At 38.0% G+C, this 19,049-nt stretch overlaps 1 protein-coding gene across 5 annotated transcripts; it reads left to right on the top strand.

Annotated features, from left to right (window-relative positions):
- Positions 1-110: 110 nt before the first annotated feature.
- CBX3 (chromobox 3) lies at positions 111-11,752 on the top strand. 5 transcript variants are annotated; one of them, XM_033087984.1, is made up of 7 exons: positions 433-526; positions 1,675-1,723; positions 2,687-2,745; positions 4,769-4,911; positions 7,376-7,538; positions 10,104-10,198; positions 10,498-11,752. In XM_033087984.1, exons 3-7 carry the CDS (start codon positions 2,725-2,727, stop codon positions 10,622-10,624), a joined length of 549 nt encoding a protein of 182 aa, XP_032943875.1. In that variant the 5' UTR covers positions 433-526; positions 1,675-1,723; positions 2,687-2,724; the 3' UTR covers positions 10,625-11,752. The 5 variants fall into 5 exon arrangements, with proteins under 5 accessions (XP_032943873.1, XP_032943874.1, XP_032943871.1 ...); XM_033087982.1 differs by lacking the exons at positions 433-526; positions 2,687-2,745 and adding an exon at positions 111-246 and having other exon boundaries at positions 1,672-1,723; XM_033087983.1 differs by lacking the exons at positions 433-526; positions 2,687-2,745 and adding an exon at positions 143-246.
- The last annotated feature ends 7,297 nt before the right edge of the window (positions 11,753-19,049 follow it).

Genomic DNA, 19,049 nt, shown 5'->3' with positions numbered 1-19,049 from the left:
AGAGGGTGGGCCGAAATGGGCACTCATTAGTTCCCGATTGTCCCCCAGCTATGTTTTTCTTCACCCCTTCGCATCGTTTGGAGGCACCCACCCCGAAAAGCGAGGAAGTAGGCGGAGCCTGGTTTTGGCGCCAGCGCTGCTGCTGCGAAGGTGAAACGCCTCCGCCGATAAAACTCTGGCCACCACCCTCGCCCCTCCTTTCCTCTCCCTCCCCTCCGGGGACCACCAAGCGCCACCCGGCGAAAGGTAAATGCCACTATCGCCGCCCCCCTCCCCACTGGTCTGTGCTCGGGCTCCCGGCGGGCACAGCGCGACCTCCAGCCCCTCCCCCACGCCGGGCGCGCTCCCGCCCGCTCCGCCCCTCGTGCCCGCCCGGCGTGGGCGGTGCCAACCCCCCCACTCCCGCGGCCGCGGCCCCGCGCGCAGCTTCCCGGCCCCCCTCCCCCTCGGATGTGGCTCGAGCTGAAGGCGCGCAGGGCCGGAGACGCTGCAGACGCGAGACCCGGAGCACCTCCGAGGCGGTGAAGTCGGTGTTTTTCTTTCTCTCTAGCGTTCACTCGGAGGTGGTGCTTAAAATGCGCCACAGAGACCCTCCCCCACCCCGTTTCCCGCTCTCACCCTTCCCCACCCGACCCCCGAGGCGTGAGCTGGGGGGAAAGAAACAGGCGAGCGAAGACCCCGCCGCGGGCCTGGCGTTGGCCCGGCGCCTGTAGTTTGTTGGGGGAGATGAGACTGTCTTTGACAGGGTAAAGAGCTGTGGCGACAGCCGCCTTATTTCTAGACAAAGCGTATTTCCTCCCCTCCCCCATCCCCGATCTAGATGAGAGGCCCTTCTCCCCCCTCCCGGCCTGGTTGGAGGCGGGGGCCTCCCGGGAGGGCTGTGCATTTTCCCGCATCTGCGTGGCCCGACTGCCTGCGCGCGGCCCGCAGTCCGGAGGCTGCGGCGGGCGCTCCGTTACGTGGCCGCCGCGGGGCGGGAGTAGGCGCGGGCCCCGTGGCGCAGTGCCCTTGAACCCCCGCGCCGCGGCCTTTGTTTCTCCCCGCGGATGCGCTGACCACGAGGCCTTAGCTCCCGTGTGGGGGGCGGGGTCTGGGGCTAGCGGGAACAGATGGACGGACAGAAGAGGTGATTTGTTTTTCAAAGTGGCACAAAATGGGACTGAAGCATCTTGCTGTGTTTTTTCCTTTAGTTTTTTAAGTACTGACTGGAAAGAGGGAGGGTTTCCAAGAAGAGACCAAGTTGGGATTACCTAGTCGATTCTTAAGACTGTTAAGAGGTCTAGAGGAAAAATTCACGGTAGTTTACCATTTTCATGGAGTAATTGTGTCTGATTTTGAACCAAGATATTTGGCCATTTTTAAAGAAATGCTGAATATGGTAGAAATGGGATGTGGACTGGAAGAATACCTGTCTACTAATTTTTGCCCTGTAAGGGTGTCTCAGAGTCCAGTGTTCCTAGTAAGGTTTTCAAGGCCCACTTGGTTAGAACACTGATATACTCTCAGGCATATATCACTAATAACTTAGGTAGGAACTCAAATCTTACTTGGATTTGTACAGTATAAGTTTGATAATATGGGCTACATAGGTGGGGGTTGGAATCCAAACAAAACTTTAGTTACCTTTTTGTATCATGCAAACTTTCTTTTAATTGTCATGCATTTTTTTAGCAGTAGCTCTTCAAGTCTGCAATAAAAAATGGCCTCCAATAAAACTACATTGGTAAGTTAACAAAAACCTCAAATGTGTAAGGGTCTAACTCAAATTTTTTCCCCAAAAATTATAACTTTGCATGTCGGTGATTGAGAAATTTACATCCATTTATATATTCTGCAGTCCATTCTCTCCTCAATGTTATGGGGAAAACTAGGGACAAAAATGAAATCATTACATTGAGATACTTATTGGCTTGGCTTAATAGTGTCTTAATTCAATTAAAGGAACCTAGTGTTGGAAGAAGAGCACAGTATGAGCGTCACCAAGTATATCTTGAAGTAAAAATGCACAAATTTATATAACATAAAAAATATGTTGCAAGCATAGACAAAGCAGCAAAGCCCTTGTTGATTGGCATAATTATCTGCCTCACCATACTGAATTCTAGGGAAATAAAGTATTTTCAGTATTGGCCAATTTAATTGAGCATGTACCTTGTACACTTAAATGGGGCAAAGTCACTGAATCAAATTACTTTGGTCACTTTATCATATTTCAAACTTGCTCATTCTAAAAATACAAAAGGGCCTTAAATTTAAATCATTGCAGTGTTTTTTTGATACACAAAATGAACAAAATTGCACATATGTCCAGGAAGGAGAGTAGATCTATTGAAACTTCTGAGCAGTTAACATTTTTTCTCTCTAGTTTCTTAAACCCAAAGTTTGCATTCTTAGACTTCATTGAAAGTTCTGTAAATGTGTAAAGACATACGTATATTCAGCCACATCAAGTTAAAAGTTTTTTAAAAGTCACTGGAGTGTTTATATAAAAATCACGAAATTCAAAGGCATGGTTCCCACAGTATTTACTTCTAACACATTGTGTTGTTAATAATTGCAATTATATGAAGGTGAGTGTTAACATCTAAATCAAGCAAAACATTTGATTTTGGTTTGTGTATATTCTCCCCTTGTATTTCACACCAAAAAGGACAACTTGGTGATTTTTAATTTGTGCTATCAATAGATTGCACATCTAAATGAAATATCCTGGGAAACATCGAAATGAAATATAAAGCCTTGCTGGTGAGTCTCTATGGCACAAATGATTCCCATCAAAACCATCAATAGAAAAAGCACAAAGCATCTTCTATGCCCCTTCAGGTTTGAACTGTCCTTCGAATTTCCATAATCAGTAAACCAAAGTGTACATAATTGAATTGGCTTTCTGATCAACTGTGCCCAAATATTGGACGGGAAGGGAATATGCTCTTTTTAATGCTTTGAGAATGAATGTAGATACAGAAAGTAAATAGGTGCTTCTGTTAAAATTAAATTCTTTTTGCACACAAGTATTTTAATCTTCATTTTAAAGTTATTAATGTTATGAGATAAAGTGTGCTATAACTTAAAGGGGAAAGTGGGTGAATTTTCCTTTAAAAAGAAAAAAAGTGCTTGAAACTAGTTTGTGAGTACCATCATAGTACTTCATTTTTTAATGCCAATTTTTTATCAGGGTTTATCCTTTTCATTTTCTGTGTTTTTATCATCCTCTTTATTCTGTTAATCTCTTACTTTCATGGACATAGCTATTTTGTTTTATTATTTAGGATCAGTATCCAGTAAGCACTTGTCCACACCAGTATTTCTTCATTCACTCTTCCCACTATTCTTACCTTCCTGTACTGTAGAGAAGCAGAAAGCTCTCGGACTGGTTGCAGTACCCAAGTATCTTGACTAATGAAAATTGTAAGGCCTGACTTAAAGATAGTATCCAACAAAATAAAATGTTTGCGTTTTTTTAAATTCCAGAGGATTTTCAGTTCTTATATGTGTGTGTACCTCTAAATGACTACATAGTTTTAATGTCCTTTTGCAATATTTTGTAATTGCCGTTACATTTTTCTACTTGCATACTATATTGAGGGATGACTTTAGTGACTAGGCAATTAAGATTTAATAGCACCTGTTTTAAATGATTATAAAATGAGCGTAACATTTGGGATTCCCTCCCACCTTTGTCTCTTCTAATTGACCAGTTTGTTTGTTGTTTTAATTTATCCATTTTCAGTCTTCTGGTAACAAATCTGTTTGTGTTATTGGAAAATAGCAGGTTGAGCTTGGTGTCCTGCTTCTCTCAAATGGTGTTACACTTAAAAAAAATTGAAAAAGCTAAAACTTTTTTAAAGTGAATTTTGTTGGCTATCAGTTTAGACTTCTTGAGAAACCAAGAAAGGTTGTTTTTTTTTTCCTACAGAGTTAAACTGATGTAGCATTTTTGGCCTCTTGAAATGACAGCATTATAGCTTTGTACTAAGTGGTCAGTAATGTTATCAACAGAAATTATGGAAAAATAACCTATTCATGGTCTCTCTGGTTGGCCCTGCTATATAGGATTCTGAACTATGTTTTTCAATTATTGGCGGTTACCTATTTTTCTGTATTGTGGCTTTTAACATTAGTGTTTGAATTGCCAAAGTGGGTCTTAGTGTTTGGGAGCTATAGTTTTGACACGTCTAAGATTCACTTAGTAAGACCTGTCACTGCTACTTAATCTTTTCTCTACCGTTTTTCCCCGAAAATAAGACCTAGCCGGACAATCAGCTCTAATGCGTCTTTTGGAGCAAAAATTAATACAAGATCTGGTATTATATTATACACGGTCTTATAGTAAAATAAGACTGGGTCTTATATTAATTGTTGCTCCAAAAGATGCATTAGAGCTGATTGTCTGGCTAGGTCTTATTTTCGGGGAAACGGTATATCCTCTAATACTTCCTAGTCTGTGGCTATGTTGTTAAAACAAGTGAAAACACTGGTAAACTGGTCTTATACATTAAGTAGAAATAAGACATCAGTATTTCCATATAGTGTTTTTGATTGTACTATTTCAGTGAAGGGTGGTGAGTGATGGATTTAAGCTAAATCAACAGATTTAAGCATTCCTTTCTTTTATTGATTATCTGTTGGCTTATCTTTTTAGAAGGTATCTATCCTGAAATGAAGTGAAAATTTAGGTGTCAAATGCAACAATAATACAAGCAATTTAGCCTTTAAATGTACTCAAAAATAAAAAAAAAAGATGTTTCTTAATTCTCTTTTGTTTTAGCAAAAGATGGGAAAGAAACAGAATGGGAAAAGTAAAAAAGTTGAAGAGGCAGAGCCTGAAGAATTTGTGGTGGAAAAAGTACTGGACCGACGTGTGGTGAATGGGAAGGTGGAGTATTTCCTGAAGTGGAAGGGATTCACAGAGTAAGAATCCTCAGTGCTTTTATTATATGTTTAACTGCACTTAAGTCGTATTTAAGATTTGTTTTTAGCCGGAGATCTTCTATCAGTTTTCCCATAGGTTTCTTTAAATTTAGAGACACCTTTAACCCACGGTAGCTTGTTTAAGATCTTTTCAAAAAGAACCAAGTCTTTAGTCTACAGAGTTGCAACCAAGCAGAGTTGAGACTAATTGATTACGTTGGAGTGTCAGATTTTAGAATGAGAGGCTCTAGTTTACTGTATGATACATTGGAACGTAGTTAGATATTGTACTAATTAGAATAACATCTACATTGTTTTCCTACATACAGAGGGCACTAAAAAGCATGGAAGCTATATAACACAGACAAGTAGGTCTTAAAGTGCACGTTACGACCTGGGTCTTTCACCAAGTTTACTATATCCTAATGTCTTAGAAGTAGAGTCTGGGCACTTTTTAATTTTTAAGCTCCCTGTTTCCTCCTGTTCCTTGTTACTAATTGCTGTCATCACCACTCTGTAATGTTAGCTGTCTTGTGAATAACTTACCTGCAGAAATTATACTCTTATACTTACATATATTGTGTGCTAATCTGCTTAGATTCTTCTGCCCTACGCTCCAAAAAACAGCAAGGCTCCATGGGCGGCAACTATTGAAGAGGGATAGGTAGAGATCAACAAAAATTTTCTGAGCATGGTGGAGATGGGGAATATGATGGTTAAATAATTAAGCTTCGTATATCTGTTATCTACTGCTTCCCCCCACCAGTCATATTTTAAAGCCACCTGCATTACAATTTGGAAATTCTGACTTGACAGGAAGATTGAGGTTTCCCTGTTTTATCTTTCCAGTACCCTTAGTTGAGCTTAAGGGTATATTATAAGTTCATAATTTATGAACTATATATTTCATATATGCTAGAAAAATTTCCTACAGATAGCTAAACCAAGCAAAAATGAGTTCAAACTGTTTTTAAATTAGATTTAACCAGTTGGCCAAAGAAGTGATAATCTACATATAGTTTGTTTTTTATCTCATGAGACGCTAAAAGCTGTTTGTTCTGCCCATCAAAACGTCAGGAAACTGACTTCTTTTCTCCCTCTTTCTCCCCAAACTTAATGATTGAGAAGCTGCTGTGTGCGGTATAATGTATCAGGTAATGTGGAAGGCTCTAATGGAAACAACACTGCAGAAATGGGGCTCCACTTCAGCTCTTTTCTTCTCCTTCAGCCTCTAATTTAGGAATCTCAGAATATTCACAGAGCAAGTTGTAACCAGGACTGTTGTAACCTTTTGCAGCATCTCTTGAATGATTAATTTCATTCTATCTTGTGTAAAGGTTTTTTGGGTCAGAGCACACAAAGTTAGCAAGCCTATGACTAATGAAGGATGATCTTTCACATTTGGTAATTGATACTTATTTTCTTTCCTGCCCTTCTGAAGAAATACATGGAAATGATCATCTCAGCCTTATTACATCAGGGATTGGCAAATTTTTTTCCCTAAAGAATCATATAGTAAATAAATACTTTAGGTTTTATGGTTCATAGGTCTCTGTCACGACTACTCAACTCTGCAAAGGTAGTACAAAGCAGCAATTGACAATATGTTAAATGAGCATGACTATATTCTAATAACACTTTATTTATGGGCCCTGAAATTCGAATTTTATAATTTTCATTTTGAAATTTTTCTCCCAACCATTTAAAAATGTAAAAAACATTATTAGTTTGCCAGCCATACAAAAGACTAGATTCAACTAGTTGGTTGCCGGCCTCTGCTTTATGTCATTTCCCAATTTGAGCACTCAGCAGAAATTGAAAAAAAATGTCTCACATTTGAAAAAGCCTCAGAATTACATTTTAAAACAGTATTGGAGGCCCCATCCCTATGCATATTCTAGTTAATCTGGTAAAGTAATTGGGATGGGAATTGGGAATCCATTTTTAAAAAGCCCTTCCAAACACGTTCTGAAGTGGTTTGTCTCCACAATTTGGAAAAATACCGTGTTTCCCCGAAAATAAAACCTAGCTGGGCCATCAGCTCTAATGCATGTTCTGGAGCAAAAAAATGTAAGTCCTAGTCTTTTATTAAAATAAGACCTGGTATATTATGTTATATTTATTGTACTCGGTTTTATGTTAATTTTTGCTCCAAAAGATGCATTAGAGCTGATGGTCCGGTTAGGTCTTATTTTCGGGGAAACACAGTACTAGCTCTAATTACTCTGCTAGAGTCAGGTTCAGTTAACTTAAGAGGTGATATAGCACATTGCCCTCTTAGGTAGGGCTGTGAAAGAAGACAAAAGGGAAGTATGATCAGCTAGATTGTTTCAAAAGAATGTGAGGGGTAGGGAGGAAATGGTTAGCATCTGGAGTACAGAGGACTTTTTTAAGATTTATTAAATGGATCTGGGTGATGGTGATAAACCATGTTTAATTGAGCTTTTTTTTTAACTGAACACAGTGCTGATAATACTTGGGAACCTGAAGAAAATTTAGATTGTCCAGAGTTAATTGAAGCATTTCTTAATTCTCAAAAAGCTGGTAAAGAAAAAGATGGTACAAAAAGAAAGTCTTTATCTGACAGTGAGTCTGAAGACAGCAAATCAAAGAAGAAAAGAGATGCTGTAAGTATAAAATATTACCCATCAAACTGGCTTTTTGTGAAAGGTTGATGGCTTGACTTAAAATATTTTTAGTATACTTTTAAAAACTCAAATACTTTTAAAATGTCATTTAAAAGCCTTTTCCTTTTAATGCTTGATATATAAGACAAAAAGGATAGGTGTGGTTTTAGCCTGCATTGTATAAATGTGCAATAACTGCTTACACCATTTAAATTGTTGTGGTAGTGTTATTTTAGGTAGATTGGTGAATATGGTCCCTTGATCACACAATTTCCAGTGATCCAAGTCTAACAGTCCTAAATACAAAGAGCACTAACCTTAAATCATGGAAATCCCTTACAGTACTATGAAAACAATCCACATTGCACATCCTGATTGCAGACCATGAATGGCACTGACCCCACCAGAAAGTACTTTGGCATATGATCTTCGTGTTATCAAAGTATTGCCAAACAATACTTTGATTTTGAAGTATATAATTTTGATAATTTTTTTATGTTTTATTGGCATGAATTGAGACAGTTGGTTTATTCACTGCATGTATATTTTCATCCAGTCGTGGCTTCACTAGTGTCTGTGGCTTTGGGCAAAATATAACTCCTTGCTTCTACCCTTAACTTCAAAACATTATACTTGCCCTGCTTACTGGACTAGCATGGCAATTTGGAAAAAGGGTTTGGTTCTGAATTAGTATCTAGGTTTGGGGACCAAACATACAATACAGATTTATTGATAATGTCTTTGGACATAAAATTTGATCATCTGAACTAGATGGCAAGTATTTTACAGATAGTTCATTAAATCTTCATGACATTTCTTAAGATTATAGGTGTTATCCCCATTTTACAGATGAGAAACAGGTTGGCTTCAAATTTGGTTCTGAATTCTTTAGCAGCCAAAGCAAAGAAAGTAACAGTGTTAAGAATTAGTGTACAGTAGTCCCCTCATATCCGTGGTTTCAGTTACCTGTGCCCAAGTGGGGTCTGAAAATACTAAATTTTCCCAACCACCAACATGGTCCTGGCTCAGTGATCCAGGCTCACCTGAAGCAGGTGATCCTCCTGACTTATCAGCAGGTCACTAGTAGCCTAATGCTACAACACCAACACCTGGCCTCCATCATTCCTCTCATCAGGTGGGCTTTGTACCAGCTCATAGCATCACAAGAAGGGTGTGAGGACAGTACAATAAGGTATTTTGAGAGAGACAGAGACCACATTCATCTAACTACAGTGTATTGTATCTTATTTAATCTTACTGTGCTTAATTTATAAATTAAACTTTATTAGGTGTGTATGTATGTATGTATAGGGAAAAACTGTATTTAGAGTTTAGTACTATATGCGGTTTCAGGCATCCAGTGGGGGTCTTAGAATATATTCCCTGCAGATAACGGGACTACTGTACACAATTTAAAAGTCAACCACATGGTCAACAAGAGTTAGTTAACCTGTATTAAGTAAGCCTTTTCATTGTGCCAAAGCGTTCCAAATAATAATTTGTATTTCACATACTATGAAACGTCTATGAGACATAGTATAATTATTCCTATTTTATAGGTAACCTGAACCACAAAGAGGTCAACTTACCCAAAGCCACACAGCTAGTAAAGATTAGAACCATCATTCTAACTAACCCAGGTAACCTTACTCTAGAACCTGGGACGTCGGTGTAAAAATCTGACAGGGAGAAAAGATTTGTTCATCTAATCAATTTTTAAACTTTTTTGGAGTCTAGAATATTATTGAGGATTCCAAAGAACATTTGTGTATATAAGTTATACCTATCAATAACTAGTAAAAATTAAAACAAATTTCTAAAATATTTCTGTATTCAGTTAAGAATGACAAAACCTAACTTTTAAGTATGAAGAGTGGCATTTTACAGTTTTGCAAATCTTTTCAATGTCTGGTTTAATAGAAGACACTTCTACTTCTGTATTTCATTTGCTGTGTTATGTTTGGTGGAGGTATATGAAGGCAGTCTAGAGTCACATATATGAATAAAGAGAGGGGACCTTACAGATAGATCCTCCCAAAAGGTATCAGGGATTCCCAGGAGTCCTCAGACCACATTTTGAAAATCACTGGATTATACTAAGTGTTTTGTAAGATTTCCTGTAATTCAAATTGATTATAATACTGGTTAGTCTAAGTTTTAAAGCTTTTACTATTTTACTATTTGTATTTTTGCATGTGCTTTAAACATGTGAGTAATTTAGATTAATTACTGGAAGTGATTTGAAATGTTAATGTTCAAAGATTTATAATTATTAATTGATTAGAGTTACTAGAAATAAAGAGATTAGTTTGTCTCTTTTCTTAATTCAGAATACCTTTAGACATTCAGATTTTTTTTTCTTCCTTGGAAGGTTAATGGAAATTACGATGTGTTTTAGTACTAAATACAGGCTCTGCTCTAATTATTTCTGTTTCACTATTGGAAGGTTTTTATTTAAAAGCTGTATATCATGAAAACAAATTGGAAGTTAATATTATTCATTTGCTGCTTGGAAAAATGATTAGAAACATTTATGTAAATAATCATTTAACCTCTCTTGAACAGGCTGATAAACCAAGAGGCTTTGCCAGAGGTCTTGATCCTGAACGAATAATTGGTGCCACAGATAGCAGTGGAGAATTAATGTTTCTCATGAAATGGTAAGTGTGTGGGTGATTGCTGTTAAATTATAAAGTACAAATAGATGGGCATGTTTTTTAAAAATCTGCTGAAAGGATGATTCTAGTTTCTTTTGCTAATGATGTTTCAAAGCAAAGATTGGCAAACTAGCCTGTTTAATAAAATGAACTTTTATTGTAACACCGGCACAAGTACTGTATAACCCTCCTGAAGCACTTAAATAAACTTTGATTAAGTTACGATTTCTTGAATGAATGATTCTCAGTTGTAAAAAAGTGTTTAGACTTTTAACTGAGTTTTTTTTTTTTTCTCACAACAGGAAAGATTCAGATGAGGCAGATTTGGTGCTGGCAAAAGAGGCAAATATGAAGTGTCCTCAAATTGTAATTGCTTTTTATGAAGAGAGACTAACTTGGCATTCTTGTCCAGAAGACGAAGCCCAATAATTATTTGCATTGCTTTTTATATATATTTATATATATATATAAAATCTCAGTCTTGGTTTTTTTGATTTATTAGCGTGAAGAAATAACATTCTAATGAAAATCAAGTTTGATATGTTTGTTTTGAAGTAGTATTGGGGGACTCGTTGGGGGGGTCGTTTTGCATCTATAGCACTGGTTACTTTGAACAGAAGCTTTCTGTAGTTGCTTCGTTTATCAGAAAAGAACATTTGATGCCATGGTATATTTTTTCCTCTGCGTTAAATAACAGCTTTTCTAAATGTTGGGGGAAATCTCCACTGTCATTACTCAGTCAGAATTTGTGTTTAACTCATACATGCCTAAGGATCATTCTGGGGTTTTTTGTTTATTTAGGGGGTTGGGGATGTGTATACATAGAAATGGTTTTCTTTCTTTTTTTAACATTTACTACAATAAAAAGCATTTCACGACCATGGATGAGCCCAAGTTTCTGGGACGCCATCGTTTACAGCAACCTTAGAAACACTTCAAGTGAAATTGAAATTTTTCCTGAAGCTTTAACCTTTGAAATTACATAGATAATTTGTAACTAATTGGGCAATTCAAATGAAATGTAAGCAGTTAAAATTAGATGATTTAAAAGAAGCCATATCAGACTTCATATCTACAGTCATATAAACGCAAGTTTATTTGCAAAATCCCTTAAAGGAAAATTTTATCACTACCAACAACCATCCCATCCAAATGAGAAAACTAGGCAAATCCTGGTGTGTTTTAAGTAGGCGAGCAAGACTTCCTCCTTTACAAGAAGTTGAAATCCTTTTGCTGTATTGACTAAAGGGTCAGTATTCATGGAATGTGTAAGACTTCGTTCATGGAACGAAGGTTAGAGACTTGGCAGTTTAGGACCTGCTGGAATAAATGGGTGAACCAATTTTTATGATCCAAGCTCTTTTTGACCTGCATGTTTTTTCTTAATCCCAGCTCATTCCTTACTTGTAGGCTTAATCTAAGTATTTGGATTACTGGTGCAGCAGAAGCCAGGAAAAACAATAACTGTAGTAATCAGAATGGTATTCAGCTGTATATTGTTTACTTTATTGTAAATACTGGTAAACAGTGGTCAATAAATAGTTTTATATTCCTTTATGTGATTAGACTTTTTCTTTATCTGATTGCCTTTACAGTAGGAGTGTAAACATCCACACACAGGTATTTCCACAAAAATGTTTTCTTGGGGGAGATAAAAATTAGTTTTGTGTGATGCCTAAGAGGCATTTGCTCCTTTAAAGTGGTATTTTGTTATTTAGAATCTAGTTTGTGACAACTGCCATCTGAAAAACAGGTATTCTGATAGGACTAATCCTTCTGTGCTGGGCACATTTATGCTAATTTCCAAAATCCACACAGTAAAGGAAGGCATTTTACAATATATACAAACACTGAATTACTATGTTGTATACCTGAAACTAACATAATGTCTATATGTCAATTATACCTCAATTTAAAAATGAAAAGAAATTATGCTAAGCTGGTTATTTTAGACCAAGCACTGCTGTCAACGGGGTTCATAGATGATAAGACCTGTTCATATCAGATATTAATGCCCCTACATTGAACTTTAGTAAGAGCATTTCTGGAAACAATTTTATTATGCCTTATTATGTTGTATTTCTTGGTACTGTAAAACTTGCCAAAAACTGAATTGCTTAAAACAACACAAATTTATTAACAGATCTGGAGGACAGAAGCCTAAGGTCGGTCTCACTGGTCTAAAGTCAAGGTAACAGATGGTCCCTTCCCAAGGCTCTAACGGCAAAATCTGTTTCATTGTCTTTTTTCTATTTCTAGACGCCGTCTACATTCCTTGGATCTGGCCCCTTCCAAGTTCTATCAGTGTAGCATAGTCGCAACAAGTTCACCTCTGCCTCAGTTTCTCATCTGTAAAATAGATAAGTCATAGGTTTTATAAAGAAATGTATACATGTGAGTCACATAGAACAGTGCCTTGTATTAAGTAATAAAAATGTTTTAGGCATAGTAGGCTGTTGCATGGAGTTTCCCCAACTTAACCAATTGCTGGTATGAATACTTGGGTTGTGTATAAGATTAATGTAGTGAACATTCTTGTACAGAATGTATAGTGACACTTAAGTAGATGTAGGTGGAGTCAGTGAAGTCAAACTTGTACTGATTTATTCTTCCATCAGTAGCCATTGCCTCACGTCCTCACTTGTACTTCAGATTGATAATACTGATCTTATTTTTAGCCTTTTCAATGGCATCTTGTTTTAATTTGCATGTCTGCAATGTTTTTGTTGAGCATTCTTTTCATGCTAAATGACTTTGCATTTCCTCATCTATAAATTGCCAGTTTCATAAATTTTTTTAATTGGTAGATGTAATACTGGTGATTTATATTAGGGCTAACCATTTCTGGCTTAGCTCCTAAAACCTTTGGAAGTTACTGAATGTTTAGTGATGCAGCAGGTCTTTTATGTTGATGAGGTGCCTTTTGGAAAGCACCTAGGGATGGGGGCTGGTTGCCAATAGGAGCCAACCAGTGTCATTATGGAGGATTGGAACTTTCAATCCCATCCCCTGATTTCTAGGGAGGCGAGAGGGGCTTACTGAATCAATTGCCAACGTGTTAGTCAGTCATGACTACCTAATGAAACCTCCACAAAAACCCCAAAAAGATCAGCTCATAGGCCCTTTTTCAGAGAACTTCCAAGTTAGGGGACCAGAACACTTTCCTGTGTCCCCAAGATCCACAAGGACAGAAGCTCCTTCCATACCTCTCCCTGGGGATCTCTTCATCTGGCTGTTGATATGTATCCTTTAATACCCTCTATAGTAAATTGGTAATCTAGTGAGTAAAATGGCTTTTCTTGAGTTCTGTGAACTGGTGTAGCAAATAAATTGAGCCCAAGGAGGAGGGAGTCACGGGGCCTCTGATTTGTGCCCACACAGGGAACAACCTGGACTTGATTGGCATCCTGAGTTGGAGGGGTCGCTGGAACATCCGGTTTGTAGCAGATCAGAAGCACAGGTAATAATAACCTGCGCTTGTGACTAGCATCTGAGGTGGGGGGCAGTATTGTGGTCTTGTGGAACCTAAGCTCTTCACCTATGGACTCTGATTCTAATCCTGGGAAGATAATGCCAGAATTGAGTTGAATTTTCAGACACCCTGCTGGCATCCAGGAGTTGCTTGTTGGTGTGGGGAGTCTCCAAAGACATTGGAATTGGGTCTGGGAACCAAACTTTCAGTAAGGAGTTCCTTACGTAGTAAGAATATTAACACTTAAGTTTTTTTGTCTTATAAATATTTTCTCTTACTGTTTGTATTTTGACATGATTTATGATATCTTAGTTGTACCAAATTTTTTTATTTTTATGTGGTCAACTCTTGTCAGCCTTTGTCTTCAAGATTTCCTGTCCTGTTATGAAGGCTTCTGATTTTTGTTTTGCAATATGAACATACATATCTGTGAAGAAGACTGGTGTGTAAGTAGCAGTTTCCCTAATCCTGTGGATCAAAGAAAATAATCATACACCACTACAAAAACATTGGCCAGCAGATAAAACTGAAGCTTTTCTTTTTTTTCTAAAGGGTCTGGAACCTGTTCAAATACCTGGATAAATACTGGTTTGCCAAGATTCCTGAGTTTAATCCATTGAGGGCACTGACTTGGAGTTTATCATCAATAAGCTACTTTTAAAACCTGAAGTTTTAATGTTGTGATCCCTCACTACTTTTTATTCCCCCTCCCTGTGCTTTCCTTTTGTAATTGAAAACATTTGACTGTCCCTTGTTTATAAACCAGAAATCCAGTTGTTGGTGACTGACAGGACCTGCTAGTACTGCACAGGGTGTTTGTGTAGTAAATACGGGGACAGCGGTGGAAAGGTATGATAATCAGGGGAAGTAGTCCTTTAGGGCAACTGTTAAGACATTTAAAAGTATTGTCTCCCTGTCCTTTGAAGTTCTTGAACCTTATGTAGGCAATGAAGATGTATGTTGGAAAGGAAAATGTGAGGAAATGAGTTTGAGCTTGATCATTATTATATTTTCCTTTTGTATTTGTTACTCAAAGAACAACTCAGGTTTGCTTTGTCCCATCAGGCTCCTAGTAGCTGGGCTCATGTATTCGTTACCTTCCCCTGTAAGGCTAACAAGTAGTGCTTAATTTTACTTCAAAATTTCTGTGTGTGTGCTTTAATGGGTAATGCTGAATGGCTGTCTTACATTATATTTGATTTTTACAATACACATTTTTGTTTTATTAAAGCAATATGAAAATTGGGTTTCAAGCAAAATGTAAGCATCTAATGTTAAGTGGAATATGAATAGTATGTGTGTTCACATGTAACCTGTATAATACTTAGAGACCCTTTTATCTTTTGTTGAATAAATGAGTTTGTACCTTTGAATCTTCACTGAACAACTTAAAGCGCCAGGAGTTGATTTAGTATAATCAAGGAAGTTGTAGTAGCTGCCAATGTATCTTGTTAATGCTTTATAGCTTGATCCCTCTTCTGAATGCTGTGCTGTTCAGATCCATGAAGACCATTAACATATCAATTAATAGAAAAATTAAGGAGGGGGGACTGAGGGTTGTTGGGGTTTTGGGTGGGATTTTGTGTGTATGTGGTAAGAATTTATATTACATTGAAAGATTTCTGCAGGCAATCAGGTCACCTGGAGAAACACAAAAGTATGAAATCCTATTCATTTGGAGTCTTTATTTCTCCATTACAGCTTGTTTTTGCTAAGAAAGCAAACGTAATAAAAACCTGCATGAGCACACATAAGAATTGTTTAGTTCCTAGAAGAAATACCTACCAGTTGTTGACTACTGTGCTAAGTGTTTTTCATAACTTATTTAATCCTCAAAATAGTCCTCTGGGATAGGTATGATTGACCTGATTTTACAAGTGAGGAAACTAGGGCACAGAAAGGTTAAAGAAGGTCAAGCCCATTTGCATGAATTAGGTCATTAGCTGTGGGAATAAAGAGAAGGACTGGTCTGAAGACAGGGTTTTGTCCATAGTAACTGCCCAATATGTATTTGTAGAATGAAGTGATTTGGGTTATACAATGAGGTGGTGTGGAGGTTAGGAAGAAAGACTCCAAAAATGACTCCAAGATTTCATTTCATCATGAATGGATGAAAATGTCATTTAAGTGAGAAAGGGAAGAGAAGCTTGAGGGGAAAGATACTAAAGGCTTTGGAGATGCTTAGACTGAGATATATTCCTTTGATTCCTTTGATTAGTTTACTACAGTTGACTCCCGAACAACAGTTTGAACTTCATGGGACCACTTTTTTTCCAGTAAATACCTATACTATTTTCGGCCTGCAGTTGGGGGTCCACAGATGTGGGGGGCCCACTGTATGCATTGATCTACACCATTTTATATAGGAGACTTGATTTGGCACTCTCGGGTCCTTGAACCAATCCCCTGTGGATACTGAGAAACAAGTTTGGGGGGAGTCAAAAGTTACATGCTGCTTCTTGACTGTGCAAGGGTGGGGGTGTTGGTGCCCTGCGTTGTTCAAGGGTCAACTGTACTTTGTAAACCTACAATACATATTACATAATTTGGCTGAAAGTGGGAGATACCCAATTCAAATTTGCTTTGCTAATGGAAATTACTCACTGGCCTGGAGACAATAACTGGTTCAGGGCACTGGCTCTGGAGTTTGACCCCAAGGGTTTGAATCCCAGCTCAGCTATTTATTGCAGTTACCTCACCTCCCTATGCCTCAATATTCTCATCTATAAAACTGGGAGGGTGATAATGATGGTATTTGAATCGTGGGATTTTCAGGTTTAACTGAGAAACATGAAAAATATCTAGAGCTGAATGTCTAATAATAAGGACGAGATAAATATTATTACCAATCTCAATATAAGCCTCGGGATGACTGGAACCCTGGACTGGCACAAGCCCAGGACTTACCATCTGGCTGTTGGCTCTCTTCTCCGGAGATGATCTCCACAAAACAAAATAGAAGTGCTGGCCGTGCCCTAATCCCCAAGTCCACTGTCCAATTCAAAAATCTTTTAAGAGATCTCTGATTGTCCTGGCTTAGGTGAGATGCCCTTCCTCAAACTATCAACTGTAACCAGATGTGTGCAGAAGTATGATTGCATCAATCACTTGGAAAGTGCTTTCCAGAAAAAAGGTGGATGTTTTATATAAAAATGTTTAGTGCCAAGAATTTCAGGCAATTCGAAAATGCCTTCTGAAAATAACCTTTGTCCTCGCATTTTAGAAGAATTCTAATGTGAATAATTTCAGTGTCCTGGAACATCCTAGAACTTCCTACTAACTACTTCTTTTTAAATGAAGATTGAAACCTGCCCTTTTCCTTAAATTTAAGTATTGGGGGGAAAAAATTGACGTGGGAGAACATGACAAAGACATTGATACTTAAAGCTACTCTCGTAGTTCCATGAAAGCATAATTTTCACTTCTTAAAAATAAAACCATAGACTTGCCCTTTCATCCTTATTCAGAAATTCTGCATTCTAGCCTCTCTCTGTTTTTTTTTTAATTGGGGAATACTGGGGAACAGTGTTTTTCCAGGACCCATCAGTTCCATGTCAAGCTGTTTTTCAATCTAGTTATGGAGGGCGCAGCTCACTGGTCCATGTGGGAATCGAACCAGCGACCTTGGTGTTATGAGCACTGCGCTCTAATCACTGGGCCAACCGGCAGCCCTGCATTTTAGCCTCTTTAGGAAGAAAATAATGACACTGAAACTAAAGTGACCTTTCATGGCAATTTTTTTTTTTAAAGGAGTGTGGAGTTCACAGGGGCCCATGTGGGGATCGAACCGGCAACTTTGGTGTTAACCAGCACCATGCTCTAACCAACTGAGCTAACTGGCCACCCTTGTAGCAATTTTTTAAAATCATATTTCAATTGCATACTATAAGGCTCAAGCTCAGTGGTATCCACCAACTCCTACCTATTCCCCTGGTGCATTAATTGGATACTGATAACACTCATTTAATATCCTGAATCGATCATTACAGTATATTACACTAATATTTTTAGAGCTCCCAAGCCACTTTTAATGTCTCAAAGCTCTAAGCCACTTCGATGAGCAGTAGGAGAAAATCAAGTGGGAAAAGAAATGAGGGGCAGATATCCAGAGGGAAATTCTACATGAGAATGGCCATTGGAAAATTCGAGAATGAGATTAGTTAGCCAAAGAAGATAGATACTACATTCAGGATCCAGGCCACCACTTCACAGGACCTTTTCAGTAGTTCAGTAACTGAACCTTCAGATAGATCCCAAGATGGACTGACTTTAAAGTGAATTCAGCTCTAGCAAATCGTGTCTCAATGAGGTTTCTGTTACACCTTCTCATTCCTCTAATCTCTTCGTTTAGCTTTCATGGATGTCTGAGTCCTCTGCACCAGGGAAACTTATCTCTGATGTGCTGAAAAAGATAAGTTTGGATATTCTGCAGAGAGAATGCTATTGCTTTCTTGCAGTTTTTTAGCCAGAGGGGTAACACAATGAAAAACTCAGTTTTACTCTGAAATCCCCATTGTTCACAGAAAGCCACGCTCAGCACCTTTCTAGCACTAGAACATCTGAGGATCCTTAAATTACACTTCTTATCATAAATAGGACCCTGATCTCTGTACAGGTGGTTGTTAAGCAAATGAAGTCAGATGAGGAATTCGAAGATGCTGCTGTCTCCCTTTCCTAGAATGGAAGTGTCAGAGGAGCAAGTATTTGACTTTCACTGCTGGATCCACACGTAGCACCTAGGAGAGGACCTGGTATCAGTTAGAGGAAGGGAGTGATGGAAGGAGGGAGGGCCTCAAAATATTTTTACCCATTCAAAAACTTAAAAAGGATCTGCCAAGGAAGAGTGAAACCCCTAAAATAAAATAAGCTCAGTATATGGATCACATTAAGGCTGGGAAAGCTGAAATTACATACTTTCAAATTTCAAGTGCTGTAGTTTGGGAGAGTTAAGTGCCTGAATTAATAAAATAGATCTGGGAATGTACACTTTCTTTTTTCTAAAATCCTGAAGGCTTTTAATTAACCCCACACAATTTGCAATAGCTTCACTTGTGCTTATCATTTTCTAAACTTGCTAATTCCTCCGATTATTTCTCAGTTGTCTAACTGAAAACATAAGTATTTGTCCTGAGTAGCAAATATGCATTCCTCACTTAGCATATATCCAAGAAAAGTGGACTAGAATGCGCCTATTTTGCTATTTTGACCTGAAAGAAGTGGGAGGAAGGAGAAGTGAGAAGAACTCAGAGATTGTGAGTACTGGTTTATTTTCAGGCATGAATTAAGTCCATGATGGAAATTACTGCTATCATTCCTCTGACAAATAGATTCAAATTTAAAATGGTACAATTATTATGAATTAAATGTTGACTGTTCTGTTCT

Source organism: Rhinolophus ferrumequinum, chromosome 20 (genome assembly GCF_004115265.2).
Source record: "Rhinolophus ferrumequinum isolate MPI-CBG mRhiFer1 chromosome 20, mRhiFer1_v1.p, whole genome shotgun sequence".
NCBI classification, from domain to species: Eukaryota; Metazoa; Chordata; class Mammalia; order Chiroptera; family Rhinolophidae; genus Rhinolophus; species Rhinolophus ferrumequinum.
This window is presented reverse-complemented; position numbering and strand designations above follow the sequence as displayed.